This window comes from Acanthisitta chloris, unplaced genomic scaffold (assembly GCF_000695815.1).
Source record: "Acanthisitta chloris isolate BGI_N310 unplaced genomic scaffold, ASM69581v1 scaffold15280, whole genome shotgun sequence".
NCBI lineage: Eukaryota > Metazoa > Chordata > Aves > Passeriformes > Acanthisittidae > Acanthisitta > Acanthisitta chloris.
The window spans coordinates 75,643-99,061 of NW_008653481.1; the positions used below are offsets into that span (position 1 = coordinate 75,643).

Below are 23,419 nucleotides of genomic sequence, written 5' to 3' on the forward strand. Positions count from 1 at the left end.
GTGCTTTCGGTAGGAAAATGTCGGTTTAGGTGGTGTGGAAAAAAAGTGGAGCAATCAGATCCTTTATACCCCACAGCTGTCTCGCCCTGAAATACTTGCTTTATATACATTGGGAAAGATTTTTCTCAAAGAAAACTGTGACTTGGGATGGTGAAGCACCATGCAAAATACATTAATTACATTCCACATCTGTAGTAATAGTGCAGGACTTCTGTCTTGCTGGTTATTGAGTTCATACTTGAGCATCTGACAATGATTTTTTCCCTGGTTTGGTGTAGAGCCCTTGTCTTTATTATGGGTTGTATCAAGATCAATGAACAGCTTGGGAAGAACAGTCTTTCAGCAGTTTGATATGTGCTTCTAAATTGAAGTAATCAGCCAATGCAAAATTTTCCTTTCTCTGCTGTGTTACAGAGTCTGTTCATCCCTTTTGTTACTTTCTAATGTAAATAGTATTAAATATGGAACTGTTATTACATAATTATGGAGAATTGTTTGCTTTCTCTGTTAATACTCAGAGATTTCAGGGATCCTGATTTTTCATTTTTTTTTATTTGAGCATTCATTACCTGGTTCTCTAAAAGCTGAGAGCCTTCTTGCCATATGCATTGTGACAGTTGATGAGGGAGACACACAAATCCAGGATTGAAAACCAAACTCAGAAATCCTGAGTTTTAGTCCAGGTGGAACTTAGTTATTCTGTGCCTTCATCTCCCTTGTCTTTCATTTTTGCAAAGAGGCATGTTTCTTTATAGGTGCTTAACAGCAGTTTGTCAGGGTAGCAAAGGTGTATACTTCCTTTATTTACTCTGGAAATGGTACCTGGGTGGCCATTCTTACTCCCTGCTGCCCAGGGAGCATATCAGATCTGTGTATATTCCTTAGGAGATTTTTATTACCCAGTTATTTATAAAAAATAAAATAGTTTTCCTTTTTTCATGCAATTTATTATTCAGAGGATGCTCTCAAGTATCAGTGTAGAATTATTCCATGATTCCCAGAATGTGCCAGAACCTTAAGTATGTTGTAAAAACTATGTGTGGTCTATCCCTCTTCGTCTCAATAATAGTCTTTCAGAAATCCACAAATATTTCATAGAAGGTAAGGTCAGGAAGAAAGCCTTTCACTCTGACAGGCATTTTCCAAGATTGCTTGCTACTCTTGTCTCATATCTATTTGTGGGAACATTTAAAGTGACGGCACATTTACCTTAGAGCACATCCATCACATGGCTCTTCTTGTTTTCAAAAGGTATGACTGTATTTTGGTTTAGCAGTTTCAGCTGCAGGATTGTGGGCCTTTATGTTTCAAAGGGTGGTGCTTTCTGCTCCCGAGTCCTGTGAAATGTTTCCGAAGCTATACTGAATGACAGGGGGGGGTTGCTGCACTATTTACCTACTCATAAGCACTCTTTAAGCAGCTTGCTGTCATTAAAATTAACCACATAATTTTTCACTGTAAATTACACTGTGACAATTGACTCCACCCCATCACTTCATTGAAACAAAAGAGAGTATATGAACTCTTACATTGTTTCTGACTCCATTTCTAATGTATATGTAATTCTGTTTGTAAACAAGAAAATGCCCCCTTTGTAATTTTACAACTGTGATCTCAAATATTGCCATGGCGTAGCAGTCGTGCAATAATTAAATCCGTGATAACTATTTAGCTAGCAGCAGGGTTGTATTTGGTATTTTTAACTATGGCACTTGTAGAATAACATTTTCTTTAAAATGAGCCAGATTTATCGGGTATTTTATTGAAATGAAATGTTTTACTCCCTTACATATGTTAGGGCATAGCCTGTTTAAGAAGGTGGTGTACACAGCACACAAAGGGTTATTATTGACACCAAACGTGTCACCTGCTTGGATGATCTGACTTTCACCAATGCACATATTCCCAAGGAAATGATACATTTCTGCATGGCTTCTATCAGCTTCTGAGGTGACAAGGCTTTGGGTTTCTTAAAGATGAGAATAAAAGCATATTTTTTTGTCAGCTGTTCACTCTGAATACTGCTGGTGGAAATTCCCCTTTCTTCCTCTGCCCCTCCTCAACACATGGTTTTCAATCAAAAATGATTGAGATAACTGGAAATATAAATTGTTGTCAGAATATATTTTTATGGAAAAGAAAAGAATATTTATTTTTATTCTGCTACCAGTATCCTGTGCAGAGGAAATAATTCAATGGGATATCCTGTTGACACAACATTTCTGAACATATCAGCCTTTGTGTGTCGTACCTCCTTGTTTCAGAGGCTGTTTCTGATTCAGAAGCTTCTCCTTCCTGACAGGTGGTGTGCTCAGAGAGTTCACAGTTGGTAAACTGGAGATAACCTCCAGGAGGGGGAGTTACAAAGACCATGGGAGTTATTTGCCTTGAGAAATTTTGAAGATGCAATGTATTTAATGGCAAGAAAGAAAAGGATAGAGTGCTTTTTGTGAGCTGGCAGAGGATCAAGTGTGTATGATGTGAAGGAAAAAAGGAAGGAGATTCTTGCAGCCTGAAAACAGACATCTGGCTGGCAAAAGAAAAGAAATATCATTGACAGATGAATAGTGTTTTAAACTGGGATAATTTTAGATCAAGAGGGCAAAGTTTTGCTCTCATGCATGCAGCTCCCACTGCAAGGGATGGGAAAGGTGCATGCATATGAGAATAAAATGTGGTTCTAAGTGAGAACTGAAGAACATATATTTTTATATTAGATATTTAGACTTTCATGTTTAGATCACATGGTTTCCATCTGCCATATGTAGGCATTGCTAAAGTGCTGCCAGGAACCAGGCTCTGGTTTGGTGACTTTCATTAAAGGAATTAGTGGTTTCTATCCAGTTTCAGTGTGGCTGGATTCAAAGTGCAGAAGCCCATTTTCACAGTTTAGCATTAATTAGCACTCTAATGGCAGCCTCAGCAGGCAGGTGAAGGATTAAATGGGCATGAAGACCAAAGTATCTCTTTTCCCGTAGTGGCAATTCCTTCAAAATAGGGTTGAGACATAATGGACTAATGTGGGGTTGTGTGCATGGCTGCTGTCTGGGCTGTTCTTGTTCCAGGTGATTGAAGGGCTGTGGTCTACAGGTCTGTCAGTGTAGCAGTCATTTTTCTCTCCTGCTATTAAAGTGCATCCCCAATATCCTCCCTGCTCCAAACCCCAACAAAACACAATCCAAAAAAAACCCCTTAATGCTGCTGCCTTAGAGAGACACATCCTTGCCCTTCTGAATGAGGGGTGAGAGCTGTTTAGGAAACTTTAAATGAGATCCTTGCCAGCCTTACACAGGAAGGATCGACGCTGTTAGATTAAAAGGCTGAGATGATGCTGCTCACTTTAGGTTTTGCTGAATCATTCAACAAGGTGCAGAAAGTAGGTAAGCCCTGACTCTTTTTTTTTGCTGAAGAGAGACTCACAGGGTTATTTTTGAGAATTGCATGGAGACTGGAAAACACAGAAGGAAAATTGTAATAAGTTTCAGTGAACCTGGAAGGCAGGACCCATCCTGGTGTGAGTCAGAGGGTGTAACTCTGGCTTCTCTCCTGAATTTCATTAAGCAGACGTATGTACTTTATGTATACTGAATATTAAGTATATAATTACAGAAAATTGCATAGAGTTGTAATTCTTCTGCTTACGCTGAACCTTGAAAAACCCTATGATTTGACAAAGATTTTTAAAATTTTATTTTTTAGAAGACTGTCATGACTAAATAAAATTTTAAAGATATTTATAAGAAGCCATCATTAGTTACTTAGTTTTCTAAAAGCTTTTATTGATAGCAGCTCTTATTTCTAGTTTATAAGAGACAGATTTTCCAGATTTCAGTCACGTAATTAAACTGTGAAACATCTGAGAAACAGAATTCTAGAAACCAGTCTTAAAAATCACCCTTCACAGCTCATTTATTCAATGAAGAAGTTGCCTTGCTTCAGTATAATTTAAATATTCAAGTCTGTTCCTTAGGAGTCTGGGCCTCTTTGTTAAAGTTCAGATAATGAGACACTTTCATGTACCTTGTTTTGAGTTAATCCCATTTTTATGAATGAGGGTAAAAAATGAGGAAGACGACTCTTACCAGAAAATACATTTCCTTCGCTAACTAATCCCTTTTCTCTCTGTGTCCCCTCCTTCCAGCATCTGAGTTGACAAGAATGAATATATATACATAAAATGGCAGAGAATACAGCTGTAGGAGAATATTTTCGAAATGATTGCTTCCTGCCTAATTTGACCCCGACTGAACAGTGGGGTGTTGTGTGCCGGGCTGCGGCGCGAGCTGTGCGGCTGCTGGGCTTCCCTGAAAGAGGAGCCGAGAGCTGTGAACTCCAGACCTCTGCACAGTGTCAGAAGCTCTTACTGTGCCAATGTAATCTTTTAATAGACATGCTTGCCAGAATGACTTTTTTCTTTCAAAGATAGAATGAAAAAGCAGAGTTGTCATTTAAATTGCCTCTGTCTTTGTAGTAGTCGGTAGTGATCTGTTGACCAGGATTGGATAATTTAAAAGCTGTTTAACAAAATAGCATGCTTGTCTGTGTGAAATATATACAGTGCTGAGAGACAGGGAGAAAAGTCTCCCTTGACGGAGTTTGTGGGATTCTTTAGAAACTGCAGGATGCTGAGGCTTGTCTGTGGAATTATAAAAGCTTTGCAGAGCCCATGTTGAGCATTTGCCTGATTTTCAGATGGTGAAGTATGTTCAGCTGTCTCCGTGCACCCTCCCGTGTGTGCCTGTATGCACTTCACTGGAGAGGGAGAGGATTCTCAGCACAGTTTTTGTCGGGCTTTGCATTTGTTAAACATATATTACTGAAATGCTGCCCAGGACACATCACTTCGTCTTGTGTAGAACTTGAATCATCATGTTGCATGATATGGTAAAATAAAGGAGATTGTGAAAGAGACAACTGTAAACATTCTGTTTGAAAAGATGTGCTCTTTTCAAAAGACCTTTCTGTTACAGCCAAATAACACAAGAAGCAATATTTCCGTGCTTGCAGAGACATATATATTTATTTTTGCAAAGATTAGTTTTGGATTCTTAGTTCTTCCAGTATCTGCATTCTTTGAAATAATTTTTTATTTCCATGTTGACTTTCTCTGTGCTTTAAGTTTTAATCAAAGGTTCCTTGCTTCTGATGTCGAGTACTGATGTTAGCCTGTTTACATTCCACTGTTTTTCCTCTGTATGGGGTGAACATTCAAATGTGGTGGTGCCTTTCTGCTTTTATCTACCAAACTTAGCACACTCTCTTATTATTGACAGCTCAAAAAGATGGTATGCTAGTGGGCAGGATGCTGTGAATTATTAACTTTTCTTTGCACTTTGACAAATTCAGGTTATCTTTGTAAAGACAAATCGTTTCTCTGAAGATACCAAGACAGCAGAATGGTAAATCAGGCATTGAAAACTTAAATTAAAATTTTTTAGCCAAATTCTAATTGACCATATTTATGAAACATGATTCTGAATTACATTTCTTTCCTCGGACTTGCATTTTTCATTTCATAAAGATTCTTGTTTGTGGTGTTTCATTTCAGTTTGTTTTTCTGCATGGATTGATCAATAAAGCACTAAAGAATATGTACTACCACTAAAAATCCCCTCTACCTTTTCTTCTTAGAAACGCGATTTCGCAAAAGCAGTTTATTTTCTTCTTTCAATAAAGAGCCTGCACAGAACTAATTTGTGAGCAGCTAAAACATGCAGGAAGCATACATTTGCCAGGAAGCATTTCTATAATCAAAATGGTTAGCAAGGGAGAAACCATGCTCTTTTTCTCATTAGGTATTAATCTTCTTGCATTTTTGAAAATAAAATAAAATCACACGCATCACTGGTTAATATACACAAACATGAGTGAATCAGAGACAGCATATGTTACGTCTGGTTGTAGGCACTTTCTTGAGTTTAAGTTTAGGCTGTGCTGGAAGTCCCAGCCCAGGCACCAGAAAGGTCTTTGCAACTGGGGAGTATTTTGGGTTTCTGGGCAGCAGACAGCAGGAGTGGTGTTATCCCGGCACAGTTTGCCTTGAAGCACTTAGCAGGAAGAAGAGGAATGTTGATTTCAGCTGTGGGAGGGCAGCCAAACAAAATAGGTTTGTGCAAGGTACAGTAAGGCAAAGAGCAGGTTGAATACGGGTGGTTTAGAAAATGCAGTATTGAGAATACTCATGCGGAATTGCACTGGAGGTACAAAGTTACTGGCGACAACAGTAATTATTGACAGAGCCACGTACTTACGTCTAAAAAGCTCTGGAATGATGCTGAAGCATTCAGATGCCGGTTGTTCAGACTTCCATCCTGTGGCAGTGCATCTGTTTATCGGGAATTATCTCCTGAATGTAAATGAATTTCAGTCCTAAGTCATTGCACCTGTTGCCAAGAGGTATTTATTCCAATCACTTGCCTAAAGCGCAGGGAGTTATTGCTTGACGTTTTATAGCTCCAAAAAAAGCTGTCGTTTCAAAATCATTTGTTCAGAGAGGAGAAAATGGAGCAAAACAGTTCATTTTACCCTAAGCACTGCTATTTGGCAGTATTCACATTTGCACGGCACAAAGCTGCAATATTGATTTTTCGCTCACAGGGCCTCCCACAAGTTCTTTCTTCGATTGTCAGGATTGCAAGATGGATTGAATTACACTTCGCTTGTTGATACGCTTATTTCTTCTTTGGTGATAGAAAAAATTACAAATAAAGCTTCAGCATAAAGATCACAGCAGCTCTGCTAGTGGACTTCAAATTTATATGTTTTACTTAGTTAAAATTCTTTCTGCACCACAGAGATTCCTTAGATCAGCATTCCTACCTAACACACGCTGCATTGTTTTGCTTTATTGCTTGATGCTTTTGCAATGTAACACCTACATTGCAATTTCAGGTGTGTCCTCTGTTGCCTGTGAAGTGATCTAACCTCACTCTAGTATTTTTAATGTTTGTCCTGATACAGAACTTCTCGTGGATGCCTGCAGGCGGAAAAATTGCAGGATGAAACACATTCATAGTCCTTATAGCAGTTGCCATAGATGATGAAATAAGATTTGCAGGCAGCTGATCTCTCTGTAGCAAACAGCAGAGGTCTTGTGTTTGAATTCAGGGTATTTCTTAGCAGAAGTGGAGACTACGCTGCAGATCTCACAGGGCGCTCGATGTGGGTTTGTCAGCCCTGACCCCATAGTGATCCTTGTGCTGCTGCTGCACACACGCTGCATGTGGAGCTACCGACCCCTCAGTGGCTGTGCCCTGTGCACCCCATCCCTGCCCTGCTGCCAGCACCTCTTTGGACAGCTGTAGGTGCTGTTCCTCTCCTTGCTGATCGAAACCCAAACGTCTGGGAGGGCGGATTCCCCGGGCCAGGCTGTGGTGGTACCGCACGCAGAGAACACCCTGCTGAGTGCAGGAGGTACGCGCGCCGCTGCTGCCAGCTGAAGGGATGAGCTTTCTATGGATGGCATTAGATTTGACAGGAGTGGTAGAATTCAGGAGTGGCAGTGACTAGCAGCATTATATCTGGTCCCACCGTGGCTGTCATGATGGTAATTAATCAAGGGAGCTGCTGTATGCATGTGTGGTGGGGGTTCTGCACATACCCCTCTCTGTGCCCGTTTCACACCCTCACTGAGCCGTGAGCGGCTTCTGTCTTCGTTGTATTAATTTGCTGCATGGGAGGAACATGTAGGGTGTAATGTGATGGATTCGTGTTTTAGCTCCTTCCAGCTTTCAGCTCATGACACGTCAGAAAGCCTCTGATAATACTGTTTGTTATTGCTCATGGTATGTGCAGCTAAACTGATGGCCAGGAGCAAATTTGAGATGGAACTTGGTGCTTTCTACAGCAGTATGGCTTCTTCCCTTATTAGCAAATACTGAAACATACTGGCAGAGCAAAGGTACTGGTTTCGTGGAGGATATGGTTCCACAAAAATTAAAGGCTGACCCAATCAGTGTGCTCCAGCCTTCTGTGTCCCTTTGTGCCAGGGTGAATTTGTACCCAGCCAAAGAGCTGGTCCTCTGGGACCACATCGGTTCTTCTGCAGTAGAGGGAAGTCAGGGTCAGACCAGCCCCTTGCATCAGTTCGCTACACAAGTTGTACAAAAGCTGGTGCTGGTGTGAGGGGAGGACAGGGGCATGCAGGTAGAGGAGGGGTGGGTGGGAAGATGTGCTCTGGCTGCCAGGGAGCCACATCCTGATACTTGCATGATCATTATAAAAACCACTTTTTTGAAGTCGTAACAAATAGTCTTCATACAGTAGGAGTTTTAATCCACAGATCATTAATTCAATAGAAAAAGTGACAGCCTCTGGTTCGTGTTAAAATTTACTATCAAGGGGTTCTCTCCAGTTGTTCTTGATCTTCTTAGATCTTTGCTTCCTTGCCTCTTCTAGCGAGTCTTACTTTTTAAAAAAAGTTTATTTTCTTTGCCTTCAAAACACCGTAGAGCTCCAGCTTTCCATACTTACAACATATTTCTCTTTGGTGTCACAACTTGTCTGCAGCAGCCTGCACTGAAATATTAATGGCCTTGTGCTACTGTATTATGAAGACATTTTTAAAAAATAGGAAATATCTGTAATTCTGCTGAAAATTTAGGAAGGATTTACTATTTTAAAGACACAGGTTTTTAACACTCCCATGTTACCCAGCTTGTGTTGTAAAAGGCAGTAATGCACACGTTCTGTAAGAACAGGAATGCTCTGTTTCATAATAATCCATCAGTAGCTGTGTACAAAAAAGCATAGTGTACAGGTTTTCTTCTGATGTAACATTTTTCTGTGTAAAGAAATACCTGTAAGACTAAACATCTGGTTGAATAGCTCAACCCTGTTTTGTTTCTGAAGTATTTCATACTGCTTCATTGGAGAAGTTACGTATTTTAGGAATTCTCTGATGCAGAAAAACACACGTATCATTTTTGGGAGGTCTTTGGGAGATTTTATACAGTACGCATCTGCAGTTTGTGGTAATGATCATTTCTATATTTGTTCAAAATCTCACCTATATGTAGTTTAATTTATGTAAAAGACACAGTAAGGAGCACTGAAGTTCAACTAAGTAAAAGCATTGGCATGCATATTGGATCATGTCCATCCTGGGGACACAGAAGTAACCAACTTTTCCTGGGGAAAGGGTGATACAAACGAAGAAAGACTATTGAAGTTGGAACTATGGCTCTGGGATTTTTTGTGGTTGTTTTCTTTTGTTTTTTGAAATCACTTCTGCAAATCCTGCCTGCCCTGCTGCTTGTTGCTTTCAGACACAGCCTGTCTGACTGTGCCCAAAGAGTGGAGACAGAAGCAGAGAGAAAAGAGATGGGAACTGGAACGTGCGATGTAGCCATGCAGACAGGCACCACTGTCTGCCCTGCCCAGGATTAGAAGCAGAGACAAGGAATTTCCTCCTTTCCCAGATTAAGGGCACAGCAGTAGTGGTATAGGGATGTGACAGTTCCATGAAAGATGCTTCATTTAACATAGTACCAAGTCAAACTGTGTAAAGGTATACCAAGTGTTTATGTGGCAGAAAAAGAATAGTCCAATGCAATATATCCTTTAGGCTCAATCCCATTTTTTCCTTTTTTTTGAAGGTTTCAGCCGAGCAGCGCTACCGTTTGGTTTGGTTAGGAGGGAGCTCTCCTGCGAAGGCTACTCCATTGACCTCCGGTGTCCAGGAAGTGATGTCATTATGATAGAAAGTGCTAACTATGGACGCACAGATGATAAGATTTGTGATGCTGACCCTTTCCAGATGGAGAACACAGAATGTTTCCTTCCAGATGCCTACAAAATTATGACACAAAGGTAAAAAAAAATTCTATATATATCTCACGTTGTGGACTAAAGAGGAAAATGCCTAAATTAATACAGAGAGATAGATATATACTGTAGGAAATGTTGAGTTGTAGTTGCTGCTTTGCTGTTCTGGTAGTGTTATTTATGTCTAATGATACTAAAAGGAAATAAAAACTGCCAATTGCAATTAAGAGTTTTTTTGTAAAAAATCCCAGGAGCGAAGGTTAAAAAGCAAGAAGATAACTGCAAGGAGAATGAAACAATTCAGTTATTGGGAGATTCCCAATCTCCTTGTCTTTCAGGTGATCAAACAGCCCTCAGAATGTTTCCAAATGGCTGCTGCATTTTTCAGTAAATGCAGTAAATCAGTGCTGTAGTTCCCACCTGTAAAATGCATCCAGTGGAAAATGTCAGTATGATTACATGCCAGGATGATTGTATGTCATTATACATGTGTGTACAGAAGTATATATGCATATAAGCACAAGTTACATTCTGTCTTTGTGACACTGGTTGTCATTGAGAGAAAAGAATCGTTTAGGTTGGAAAAGGCTTTTAAGATCATTGAATCCAACCATTAGCATAGCACTGCCAAGACCAGCTCTAAATCATGTTCCCAAGTGCCTATAAAAGTATTTTTAGTCCAAAAGGTGCATCAGAGCTAAGATTCACAGAAAGTCCTGTGCTAAAGGCCGTGTATGGGCTACAGTCACCTAGTCCTGACAGTTGTGGAAATGTCAGCACAAATCAGTCACTGGCATTGCTACTGGCGTGAACTACAAGCCTGAATAAATTCATGATTGGTGGGGAGTTTTCCTCCCAGTGCACTTTACCTAGGGTGAGGAATCTGAGCAAAAAGGGGATGGGATTAACCTAGGAGCTTTCTGGTGCGTGTACACAGATGTGTCAAATGAAACATGCAAGTTGTCCTGTGTGCTGTGCTCCTTTTCTTCTGTTCTGTTTGAACATCATAATGCTCATTAACATATAGTCACCTCTTAAAATTAATGTACCATTTTAATTTACCAGTTTGCTCAAGTTGTCATGAGTGAGACTGACAATTTATTATCATTTTTATTTGAATATGTGGATGTTTCCTACTTCTGTAGTCAAATATTTGGGCTCGATCTCATGCTTCAATTTCAAATGCTGGAAGTAAATTAAGTATATCAGGCCTTTTATTCTTCTTGTGTGTTGAACTTGTGACTTGTTCTGTGATCAGTAAGGGAAAGGCTCCATTGCTACACTAGTAAAAAGGTAATATAACTTCTTTAAATCATGTTTGAATTATCTTTTTGTGGTTCTAGTTCATAGTTGTTAATTAGATCAAGCCAGATTTCCATTGAGACTGCAGCAGCAGTGTCATCATCCTCTAATCTGTCAACTCCCTTTGAAACCACCTTCAATTGCTTTTGTAAATGTAGTGCCTCTCTGTAGACTTCCTTGTTGTGTAAAATGCATGTTGTGTTTTGATCAAAGTCTTCCTTATGTTCACTGCAAATACACAGATTAAGGTAGTCAGAGACAAATACAGAGGCACAATCTTGCTTAAAGTGACATCAGACTGATACTGGAAAGCTGAAATTTCAGTCCTCCCCTTTCAATCAATCAACTGTTAGCTTATGATAGCAGGGAGTATTTTAGAATTTACCCTGTCATCCACTCTTATTCTTTATTCAGTATTAAAATGAAGTTGTGATCACACGTTGGACATTGGTTCAGATTATCTGTGCTCAGAGAGTTTTTAATTTTTGTTCCTTTTTTTTCTTTGTCTGTACAAATGGCAAAGATCATGTGACACTTTGCTTTCTATTTTTGTCTGGCATTTCTAGCAATTTGGAAGTTTGCTTTCATAGTTTCCTGTCTTGGATTCTGTCATTAAGTAGAAAAGATGTCCCTTGCCTTGCTTAATCTTTTCCAAAATTGCTCAATTTGTGCTATATTGCAAGCATAGAAGAATGTTGCAAATTTCTTATGAAATATTAAAAGTTCTTGTATCTCATTTATTTATAACTGCATTAGTGATCATAAAATTTTGTTGTCTAAGGCAAACTGTTGTTTGGTACTCAGCACATGTCCTTGATCTGATACATAAAAGTAACACATCAGCTGTATTTTGATGGCAGCAATTGCATAGAAAAATCTCACCTGAAGGACTATCGGATTGATTGGTTTTCTTTTTTTTTTAACTGATAGAAGAAAAAGGTTGGAACATTTGATGACAAGGAAAGCTTTTCTTCCCTACCTTTATTAGAAATAAGCAGCAATAGGTTCTATATTGCTGGTTAAAATCTTACAATGTTTCTTTGTAAGGATTAATGGCATGTTTTTATCACTTCAGTCAGCAGTGTTGCCACTGCATTTGACCACTCAATTCAGTTTAAATGTACAGTTAAATGTAGTTCCATGGCAATTATTAAATACTCATCATTCATTTGCAACAGTACTCCAGAGCTTTTGCAGAGCAACTGCATTTACTGCAATTACAAGGTGAAAACACTAGCTTAATGAGATCAATACTGTGAAATCTGAAGATGGAAAAATAAGATGAGGTTTCCACTTTAACACAAAGCCATGCAATCACGTGCCCTGCTCCCCTTCCAGAGAATTTGAGATACTAGCACACAGACTGTGCCAGTGTCCACTGATGCATCAGCTCCTCTTTCTCACCATGAGCTGCTACTTAATCTTTTCTCCCTCACCCTTTTCTTTCTTTTCAGCAGTTCTCAAAAGATTTTTAACTTAATGCTTTCCTAGGAAGCCTGACTAGAACACTAATGACTTCATTGCATTGCTTTTACCTTTGTAAAGTAGTTATTAAATTTTTAGTCCCTGATTGAAATTACATCCCAATTATTCCAGAATGAAGTCTTTCAGATGTATTTAGATTCCGTGTAAACTTCAGGCTGGCATGGTTAAAATTAAAGCTTTGAAGGAAGAGACTAGACCTTTAGAAAATCCCTCTTCTCTTTCACACTTCTCTGATAATTAACCCCAGCGTTTGCATACCGTCAAGTTTGAGAGATCCTACCACGTGCTGAAGTTCAGTATAGAAATAAGCTTATTTCTAGAATATTTGGTGAGCAAGTAGCATAAATGAGTGGCAGAGGAGTCACGTTTCAGACAGATCTTAAAATAGTCAGACTCCTTGGTGCTCTGCTGTCCTTTAACAGGGACAAATATCCTCTGTTTCCTTTTCATTTAAAAAGAAATTAAATGAACAGGGAAGCAGAAGATGTAAAGCAGCCTGAGGAAATTGCTCTAGTTCCTTGCTCATAAACTGCATTTGTGTGGCTATAGCAGAAACTGTCATGAGGCTTTGAAGTTGATCAGGCTGACTACTACTGCTCTTTATAGGCACAGCAGAGATTTGAAAATCAACATGATAAAATTTACTTATGACCTAGTCTTAGATCCACCTCTGTTGTAAACAGATTGCAGGTGGATCACATGAGTTATATTCAGACTGCCTGGGTGAATTACACATAGGGGTTTTAGTAGGAATCATTTTATCTCATCCTAAATTTTTTGTTTAGGAGAAGTTCACGTTTGTTTTAAAGATTGGGCATTATAACTCTCTTTGTGATTCCAGTACAGTGCAATTAGATTTTATTTTTTTTTGCCTGTGTATTTAAAGAAATGCTTGGATGGTGTGGCAGATAATAGTTTTGAATAATATAATCTTAATTCTTGATAAGTCCTGTATTTAAAAAGTATCAGCTCCATTGCAATCTGTACACCGGGGTGTTTTTTAAAAATTTGCAGTTAGAGCTATTGTTGGGGCTGTTAGAAAATTAATGTTTTGTATTTAAAGAAAATACAGCCTATTCACTCTGAATCTATGGAATCATTTAGTTAGATGCAGAATTCGAGCATTTACTCTTGACAGCCAAATTGATGTTAACTTCAGAAAGAAACATAATTTCCCTCCTAATAAATGCTAAAATATCTTAAATTTTTAAGTAATAATGTCTAATTTGTGTTATAGTTGTAAACATTGAAAAGAGGAAAATTCAAGATGTTTAAAACTACTGACTTTCCAGACCATGCAAACATCCACATTACAAAAGTAATCTCACAGCTGGTGTACTCAGTTTATTTTTGATCCTCAACAGAAAGGGAGTTACATCAATTCTGCACTGAAATGGCCTTCAAATTCTGTTTTCATCTACAATTTATACTATAATTGTAGCTTTATGTGAAGTTGAGATCTTTAATAAACATATTTAATCAGTATCATTTTGTTTTTTAAATATGCGCAAACAAAGCAAACCTCATTTTAGTAGGTAAGCATGAATATAAAAATACATTAGGTATAATAGATGTACTTAGAGAACTGTAATTTTTAAAAATGGCCTTCCCTTTTAATATATTGCTGCAGAAAAGTAAAGGGATTAAAATAGGAATAAATCCTCTTCAGCAGTGTTTGTTTTTATCTTCTGCACGTATCCTGTCCTATCTATAGCACATGCAACACATGTACCTTCAATTACCGTGTCCGTCATGACACCAGTGAAGGGTTCACACTTGGGTTTTGTTACCATGCACTTTTCTCACATGGCAATGCTCTTAACCTGTTACGTCCATCATCTCGCTGCAAGACAGCTGCACTTAAATGAAGGGTCCTCAGAATGTAAGCAACGTGCCTTCTGCCCCACAGAGTGAGCAGGGGAAAGCTGAAGGAAGCAGCATATCCATTCCTTCTCCCAGGACTTAATCCTTCCCATGGGAGATTGGGAGAATAGAGACGTTCATAGTTTTTCAGGTATTCACATGTTGAAGAAGTATGTAATTTTGAAAAATCCTGTCCCTAAATAAGTAAGACGTTTTTGAAAGAAAACAAAATGAGTTCTGTTCTGAAGAAGACCCATCTCAAGCCCTCTTTCCTGTTCTGATTGTCAGGTCTGCAGAGGAAGCACTGTCACACTGTATTAGTGTCCTTTCAAGTGAAAACAAGTTTGGTCTGTTCCATAACATAAAGAAAATCTTCCACTGGATTCCAGACTTGGCTGGACAGTGGGTAAAATCTCCTATGACCGATTAATCTCACTCATTGGAGTGAAAAGGTGTAGCCAAAAGCAAACTTGGCACGGGGTGCTTTGCTTGTAGAATGTAGAACCTGCTGTGGGGTCACTGCAGGACTGAATTCCAGCCTCTGCCAGACTTCCACAAAGAAGCATTTCAGTGCCTCCTTCAAAAACAGTTCTCTCAGACAGGGCCCAGGGTCGAGTCAGTGTTTAAAGTGCGGCACACTTCAGATTTGCATTTCCTGGTGCAACTTAAAACCATTTTCCTGGGCCGGATTTCTCCTCTGCCATTCGGAACTGCCTGTGATTGAGGTGATGGCACACTGCACACACCGGGGGGCTGCCAGGCTTAGGCAAGGGCTCTGCTGACCCCTGCTGCTATCCTTGCTTTTTCTCTTGCTTTTCCTTATGCAGCCGAAGGTTTCCTCTCTTTGCTAAAGATACTGTGTGCTGAAAAGTGTCTCCAAATAAGCGGTACACCTTGCTTTTTTCTGCTTTCTGGTGACTGAGAGCTTGCATGTCTGTCCTGTTTGTGTCAGAGTAATCCCAGCGCTGATGATGCGGTGGCACGGGCTGTTGTGGATTGGGTACGTTCTTGGAGTTTACACACAAAGGAGTTGCTGTAGTACTGATGCTGCTCTCGCCTACCAAGTCCTTTTGCTTTGGCATGCCAGCGCTTTCTGTTTCAGCCTGCTGACAACTGCTTCACAAAACATTTACATACAAGATTATCAGCATTAGATACCTGGGTGTTTTTAAGCAGCCTTTTTAAAAGAAGGCTTCACTCATCTGAAACAGACGTAGGTCTCAGTATGGCAGTCACCCCTATGAGCATTTCAGCCTAGCAGCAGCTTAAAGTGCTCCTTATTTTGAAATTAAGCTTTTCACAACACTGAGCCATGGCCAGACTGATTTTTGTTTTATTTTGTTTTGTTTTCTAAGCGTTAGTCACAAGACTTGGTTATGACTCAAATGTATAGAAATAAGCAGAAATACATGTAGCCTATTTTTGTGAACTAGGCATAATCACAGAGCCTGTAATTTTCATGATACATACTGTAGTGCTTTAGTGTTATTACAGAAGAAAACTGTAATACCTGTCACTGAGAAGAACCTTATCTGGCATTGTGCATTTTTCACTATCGTTATTTCTTAATATGAAAGTAGTAGGTCTAGTTTTACTCATTAAAAATAGGGGGTTTTATTAATGGGGTTGTTCCATCGTGGCATTACTTAGTAAATTAAATACAAATCCTTATATACGAGGTTCTGAGCAGTCAGGTAAAGGAAAATAGCTTTCAGTGGTACTTGATCATCTTTTTGCAGCATGTTCTATTTTGCATTTTCTGCAGCAGAAATTATATTACACACGTGCAAGCACGTAACACACTGGCGCGTGGCTGTAGTCAGGACATTGGACAAGCAACAAAGGAAACAACGAAAGGATCGTTCATACCAACTTATGACATTTAAAATTTAGCTTCAAAAAAGGTTGGATTCATTATTTTAGTAGGGTGTAGCTTGATGTTTTATTTAGTGTTTTCATATCTTTATATTCAAGTTTTCTTGAATTTCGTCTTCCTTTATTATTGGCAAAACCACCATCAAGTTCTTCTTAAGTCAGGGTGTATCTTATCTGTCAGGGTCATATATACATACTCATCAGTCCTTCCTTGGGTGAAAATGAATATAGCTAACTATACATATGTATGCATAAAATTTTAAGTATTGTATGCTGCCACTTGTACATTTGAACATCATATGAAATACATGCTGCAGCCTGTGATTTTCTTGTGGTTTTTTCTGCTTGCTAGAATGGGCTCTACTGGGTGTGCATACTGCTTAACCCACAGTTAATCATGTACTACGTGTTTTTGGTACGGAATCACCTCCCTTGGTAGTTTGCTAATGGTTTTGAGAACTTGACTGAGACAACATTGCTTAACCTTCAGTGCCTTTCTGTTAAATTTTGTGTCCTCTTGGATAAATTTGTATGAATTTTGCATAGTTTTCGTATTTCTGGTCTAGCCAATAGAAGTTCCTGGTTCAGTTGCACTCAGAACTTTTATTATTAAAGAATTCTGATTTACTTATATATTGCTGTGCCAAATTTGGTTCATATGGAATAATAGTTAATTTAGTTAATATAGAATAATAAAGTTCATATAGACTAATAATTATAGTAATAAATATATAGAATTATTCATATAGAATAATAATAATATAGAATAGTTGAAACATATTAGTTCCTCCCACCCCGATATATCCTCTGAAATACTTAGCCAAAACAGCTACATTATCTGATGAGTTGATTTAGGACTTTATACATGTGTTCATATAGCCATTTATCTCAACCCTTGCTGAGGAGACCTTTATTAAGCTGTGATGACTGCTGAATATGAAATGTAACCAAGATTATTTTTTTATTCAAATATAATTTAAATATTCATCAAAGAGGAGTTATGCTTGAAACTGACAGAGACTATTAACATCAAAAAATATAATTAACTGCACTGGGTATCATGAAGCTGAGTTAGCCAAATAGCCGAGAGGTCTAATTGCTCTAGAGTATGAGAAGCAATAGTTTTATTTTATACAGTTGCTGTGGAATTAATAGTGATGTGGTTTCCTATGCGAGGCAATTAAAAGCTGCCTGTTAAGGTTCATTGCACTATAGGAGATCTGTTGAATATCACTTAGTAAACAGAACTGACGTGGAAAAGGTACATGAAGATGGGCAGAGCAGGGTATAGATTGTAAATTAGGACAGATTAATATGAGATAAATATATGTAAGTAAATTATGAGTACTTTTTTGTGTTAAAAGCCAGCAGTAGCCATGAAAGTGAAAAGTTTTCATTAGTAACACAAAGGAAATAGAATTTAAAGATTATTACGGTGAAGATGTTTAATTCAGAGGAAAGGAATAGAAGAGTAATATGGGTTTAAAAATTAAAAAGCAGCTACAGAGTAGTATAGAAATGAGCAGATCTCATATTCTGTAAATTTCCCTCTGCTGCAGAATAATCTCCTACTTACAATAAAAAGAACCTTCTGACCTTTGTGGCTCAATTAAGCTTTTTAGTTGAATTTAACAAGAAAAAACTTCTTTATTGAATCCCATAGATTCTGTCTGTGCCCAGGATATAGAGTCTAAAAAGGGGTGGCCATATGCATGGCATTTTGACATTAATGAGGTTGCTGAAATGGAAGAGTTTAAGGATCAAAGATACAAGCAATAACGGTATTTTACAGCATTTCTTGTCTTTCTAATAATAAAATTGCAATCTAATTGCTTAATAAATGGGCCATGATTACTGAAAGACAGAGATAATTTCCCTCTGCATTTTATATTTTGCATATTGCAGAACAATAATTAGCAAAAATACTACTGCCACAAATGAGAGAGGTCTTTAGTTTTTTTCTTTCGGATAATTGCTGTGAATTGAACGAGTTTGGGTGTATGCTCTTTAGTATTTAGTGTGATAGTCAACTTCTATGCTTTTTAAGAAGGACTCTCAAAAGCTAATGTCGTACTGGTAAAATAAAATCAAATTAAGAATTCAACTAGAATTCCTGTTTTATATAAAGATTGGCTGCCTGTTTCATACATTATTTAGTGTGCTTACCCTGTTTATATCAGTGACATAAGAGTGCGTGCTACTTTCTCAGAAGAGTACAGTCTTTGCCGCTTCACAGCACAGTGCCTTGTACTCCCAGGCTTGCACATGGTGTTAGCAGATATTTAAAGCACTTCAGCTTAACATTTTATAGGTCATGATGAACTGAGCCTATAAAACAAGTTACTGCAATGAAGTTAATGCAGTCTTAAGAGTGTTACATAGACTGAATACTCAGGATTCAGGATATTTTTAGCGTGCTGTAGACACATCAATGAGAAGGAAAGGTTCTTGCCACGAGGAATTATTTCCATGTCAAACCTGATTTATAATACATTTGCAGCGCAGAAGCTTTACTATAAATTTACTATTGAAAGACTTTTTTTTCCAGTTTTACCCAATAATACGGTAACTATAGGAACTTTTGAATTTCAGTTTCTTCTACTTCATACACATACACACACATGCAAAACAGCCGAAGAAAAGAAATGGGGTAGCAGAATTATTTCATTGGGCAAGCTGCCCTTACCAAAGTCATGCAGTTTGAACATCTTGGAGGAAGAAATCTTGCTCCCTCTTAATGACACCAAGCTGTATAATATTTCATCTGGCATGATGTGTACTTTGCTGTTGTATGTGCAAAGGCATCTTATATTCCTTTCTCACTAGTAATCTGTGATCCTTAAACTTAGTGTTCTTTGCTTCTCAGATGCCTTGCTTCTTGTGAAATACCTATATGATGAAGGAGCAATTTGGAAATGTATTTAGTACACACCTTTTTGCAACACTGTAAAATTGTTGTTCCACTATAACTCAAGAGTTTGTGCTCCTTTTCCTCTGTCTGTTAAATACTTGCATTTAGGCTGAGTTGTAAGTGTAGCAATAGTGTGGCAGTTCTGAACCCATAATCTTTCCCTGCTTACTGAATTTCTTACCAGGATTGAGCTCATCTGTTCTGCTACACTCATGAAGCTGTAGGTGTTTTCTCATCTAGGAAGTAGCAGCACTGATACTACTTTCAGTATGTTATTCTGGTGCCAGCATCACTGATGGGTATGAAAAATATCATTTCCTTTGTGTATTTAGCTTTCTTGGATAATTTTGCTGCCTTTGTGACAGAGAGACAGCAAAAGAACACCTCCTGGAGTTGCATTTAAAACAGGAGCACTTTGGGTAATGTACTGTAGACAGAACACATATGAGCTAGTGCTCAGTTATCATGAATGCCATCAGCAATGCCTTGTTGTTTTCTTATCAGCCACTTCCTGCTGTCAGCCCAGTGCTTATTTCAGTAGAAAAGAATTTGCATCAAATGTAACACAGTATTATGTATGGCTAACATGAGGTTTTTAATTGTGCAGGCACATGAGACTCCTTGAGTGGTAGACAGTTTGATAAAAGGATTAGATCATGAAAATTTTTGACACAATTAAAGATTATCTGTGCATTGACAGAGTCAAGCCAGTGAATTTTCTGATCTTTTACGGTGATGAATCTGCTTGACTTGCATAAAACCCAACCACAGAATAGACAGGGTTTTTGCAGATGTGGGAACAAGCACACGAAAGCAGTCCTGTAAACTTTGTTGGACTTAAAACTTGAAGTTCCCGGAGCCAGAGAATGCACAGTTCAAACCAGTAACTTAATCCCTTAACTTCAAATTGCAAAGAAGAAAGTGGGATTGTGCTTTCCAAGTTAGAACAGGATACTTTTGCAGGGGAAGTCCTGTACCTGGAAGCCCTGCAAGCTTTCCAGATGATAATTAGATCCAGACATCACTGTGGGTAATGAATAACAGTGCTTTCGTGACAGGCATTCCCTCTCAGAAGAAAAGAAAGTACTTGTAGTGGGGACTCTCAGGCACATTTTAATAGGAAATGACACCACTGTTACAGAGTTGATTAAAGATCTACCAAGGGACAGCACTTCTGGAAAAAATCAGCAGTTGAAATGAGAAAAGTTGTAATTTTATTATTAGTTATCAGTTAAATATACATAACTTTAAGGCCATGAAATCCGCATTAAAAATTATGAGAAAATGAACTGTACCTTCTTGCTAGCAGATTGCACTTTTATAAATCTCCTAAAGTAACCAAGTTGTCTTTTGCCTCTTGCTCAGCATTTTGTTCTGAGTTCTGTTGAGCTGTACAAATGAGTCACTCCATAGCCCTGTGGAAGGATATGCAGCAGTGGGCACATGGCCTCTGTTGATGAAAATTATAACCCAAAAAGGGGATATTCCCCAAGGCAAGTTTACAAAAAACAATTTATTCTTTTTCACCCTGTAAAACTCATCTTACATGCAGGATCTCTTGCATTATTACAAACTCTAATCCTCTGAGTGGGTAATTAACGGACCAGAAAAGCCATTTGTGGAAAGAAAGAGCCATAAGGGTGAAAAATATTTCTCTGCTGAATGATCTTTAAGGAGTAAATAATTACAAGAGTGAGAGGTTTGGGATGACCAATCTAAATCTGAACATAATTAGGATGAACACAGTTTGAAAATCAAAGCAGTTGGCATGTGCAACAATTCTCATATCAGAAGACTAATTAAATATTTAAAAGCCCCAACCCCCTCACTATTCACAGAAAAATAACCTGCCACAAAAGGGTCTGTAACTTTACAGATAATTAGGAGGGGTTACAGAGGGGAAAAAAAATCACAGATTGGCTCCAAGGTTCTGCAAGGTCACGTCTTATTGTGGTGTATCTCTTATATGATCTGATAACAAGATCTTGCTAATTTAATCTAAGTAGGGCATCCCATGGCGATTTCCCATTTCCCTTGTTAAAAATATGATCGTTTTTCCACATGCAAACTGCAATAGGTGAGCATTTTTATAAATAATTTCTCCTAATGGATACAGGCTATAATATTTTTAATTATTCAAGGTGAATATGTGTGTTAATATTCAGTTAGGGTTACTCCCACCGCACAACCCCATTTGAAATTGTCCTCATCCTGTCTCTGGCACAAGGAAACCAAAGGTCTCTATGAAATCCAGTTATCTCAGTGGCCAGTTCTGTAAATTGCTTAGTCTTACTTTCCTGTTGTAGGCGAGATAGTTTTATGTTGAATATGCATTTCTGCAAGCAGAAGAGCTGTGTTAAACTCATGAGACTCATAGTGAGTCAAGCTGAATTTGCATTGCAGAGAGCTGGGAGGTCTACTGGAAGCATGAGCATTGAAAGTACCAAGGCTTCTAAGTTTCAGAAGTTGCAGTAACAAATCACACCTGTCATTTGAAATACCTTATTTTAGTAATTAAAGTGGGTGATTGTTAAAAATGTATTTCAGATCTGAGCAAATTAATGTGAAGGATAAAGCTACATGTTTTCAATATTGTAATTCTTCAAGTTACTCATTTAATAATGACTCAGGAGCTGTCTTAAGTTACATAACTTTTAGCTGTGTTATGAATATGCTGCATGCCAAGCCATGGATAAAAAAGATCAACAGTGCTTCAAAAAAGAATTCTAAAGGGTTTTTACTCTTATCCTATACTCTCTACCTGGGAGTTTCTTCTCCTGCAAGTCTGTTGCAGTGTTATTCCTAAGGATCAGACTCTGTGCTGCAGGATTTTCTCTTGGATTTTCTCTAGCTCTGCTCTAGCACTGTACCTCAGAAATAAATGCCCCTTTGTAAAGCTCTGGTTTTATTGCACAGCCCTAGGTTTCTCCCCTGAAACCTGCTCAATGCACAAAACGTGATGCTGCACTTATGCTCATTTGGTGTGAATAATCTGTGTAAATTGCTCAGATATGACGATGCTGCACTACTGAAGTTTTCATTAGTAAATAAGCATAGCTGCAGGCTATTTATTTTGTCTAAATGGTGAAACATTTAATTGGATCTTTTGAACTGATTACTTTTCAGCAGTGCGGATCTGCTTGGCTTAGTTGGTGTAGTAAGACATACCACTGCCTGTAATCCCATGCTGCAGTTTGCTTACACACACGTAAATAGTATGACAAGATTATGAAAATTACTGTATTTCTATTTCTGATGCCTCAGGCAGGGTTACATTAGAAACATTTCATCTAAAAAGCAGGTCTCTTCTGCTTCATACTGTTACAAGGTTTGGGTTTGCACCTACTCAGATCTCACCAGGAGATTGTTCCATTTACTTCGCACACCTCATTGCATCTTTGATATCTAGTTTTGTTGTCCTTGATTTACAGTCATCTCCTCTCAAGTTCTGGTCATTCTAGTAGGCCTTTCGTGTATGTGATGAAAGTGGTGGGGGTAGAAAGATGGAATTATAAAAGCACTTAAAAATATTAAGAGAAGGCAGGAGTTGCATATTCCACTGGAATCCAGATTTCCTTTTCCTTTGTCTTTTTTTCCCCCTCTCCCTGTTTGATCTGATGCTCCAGTTTCAGGTTAATGATAACCCCATAATAATAGCATGTACACCAATAAGCAGAGTACTGGAACAAGGATGAATTGTAGCAAGAAAAAACTATTTCTGATAGCTTAGATGTAAGTGAGAAGATTCATCATTTTAACAGTGACTGCTTTGAACTTAGAGAACATGAATTCTGAAAGGTAAATGGGTCATAACTAAATGTATTAAAGGTGTAAGAAGAGGTTGAAAGCAAGAAACACTCTGTTAAATTACTTTGCCATACAAGTCTGATACACATTCATTGATAGTGAATCAGACTGGGTAATCCTAAGAAAAGGCCTGTGGGAGTTGCATATTTTATGTTGTGTTTTATTGTCTGTTTGGAGTTTTTATGCTTAATGCATACCCTTAGACTCCCACAAGATTACATTGTATAAAGAAAGCAAAATTAAATATTATTGCATATTTATTGGGCAAACAGAAACAACACTATGATGCACCTTCTTCTGCAATATTAATTATACACTATTGAGCTGCTGTATGTATGTTTACTTGGTAATTTGGAAGATTCAACAAATCACCAATACTATATTGAAAAAGAAAGTAGAAAAACTTTTCTT

The 23,419-nt window shown here is 38.2% G+C and overlaps 1 protein-coding gene across 3 annotated transcripts in view; it reads left to right on the forward strand.

Annotated features, from left to right (window-relative positions):
* Window positions 1–23,419, forward strand: part of LPHN2 (latrophilin 2) — a 127,078-nt gene that overhangs the window by 44,744 nt on the left and 58,915 nt on the right. For all 3 annotated transcript variants that reach the window (XM_009081234.1, XM_009081226.1, XM_009081241.1), the window contains exon 2: window positions 9,597–9,810. In XM_009081234.1, coding sequence (XP_009079482.1) covers window positions 9,597–9,810 — 214 coding nt within the window. The remainder of the gene's footprint in view (window positions 1–9,596; window positions 9,811–23,419) is intronic.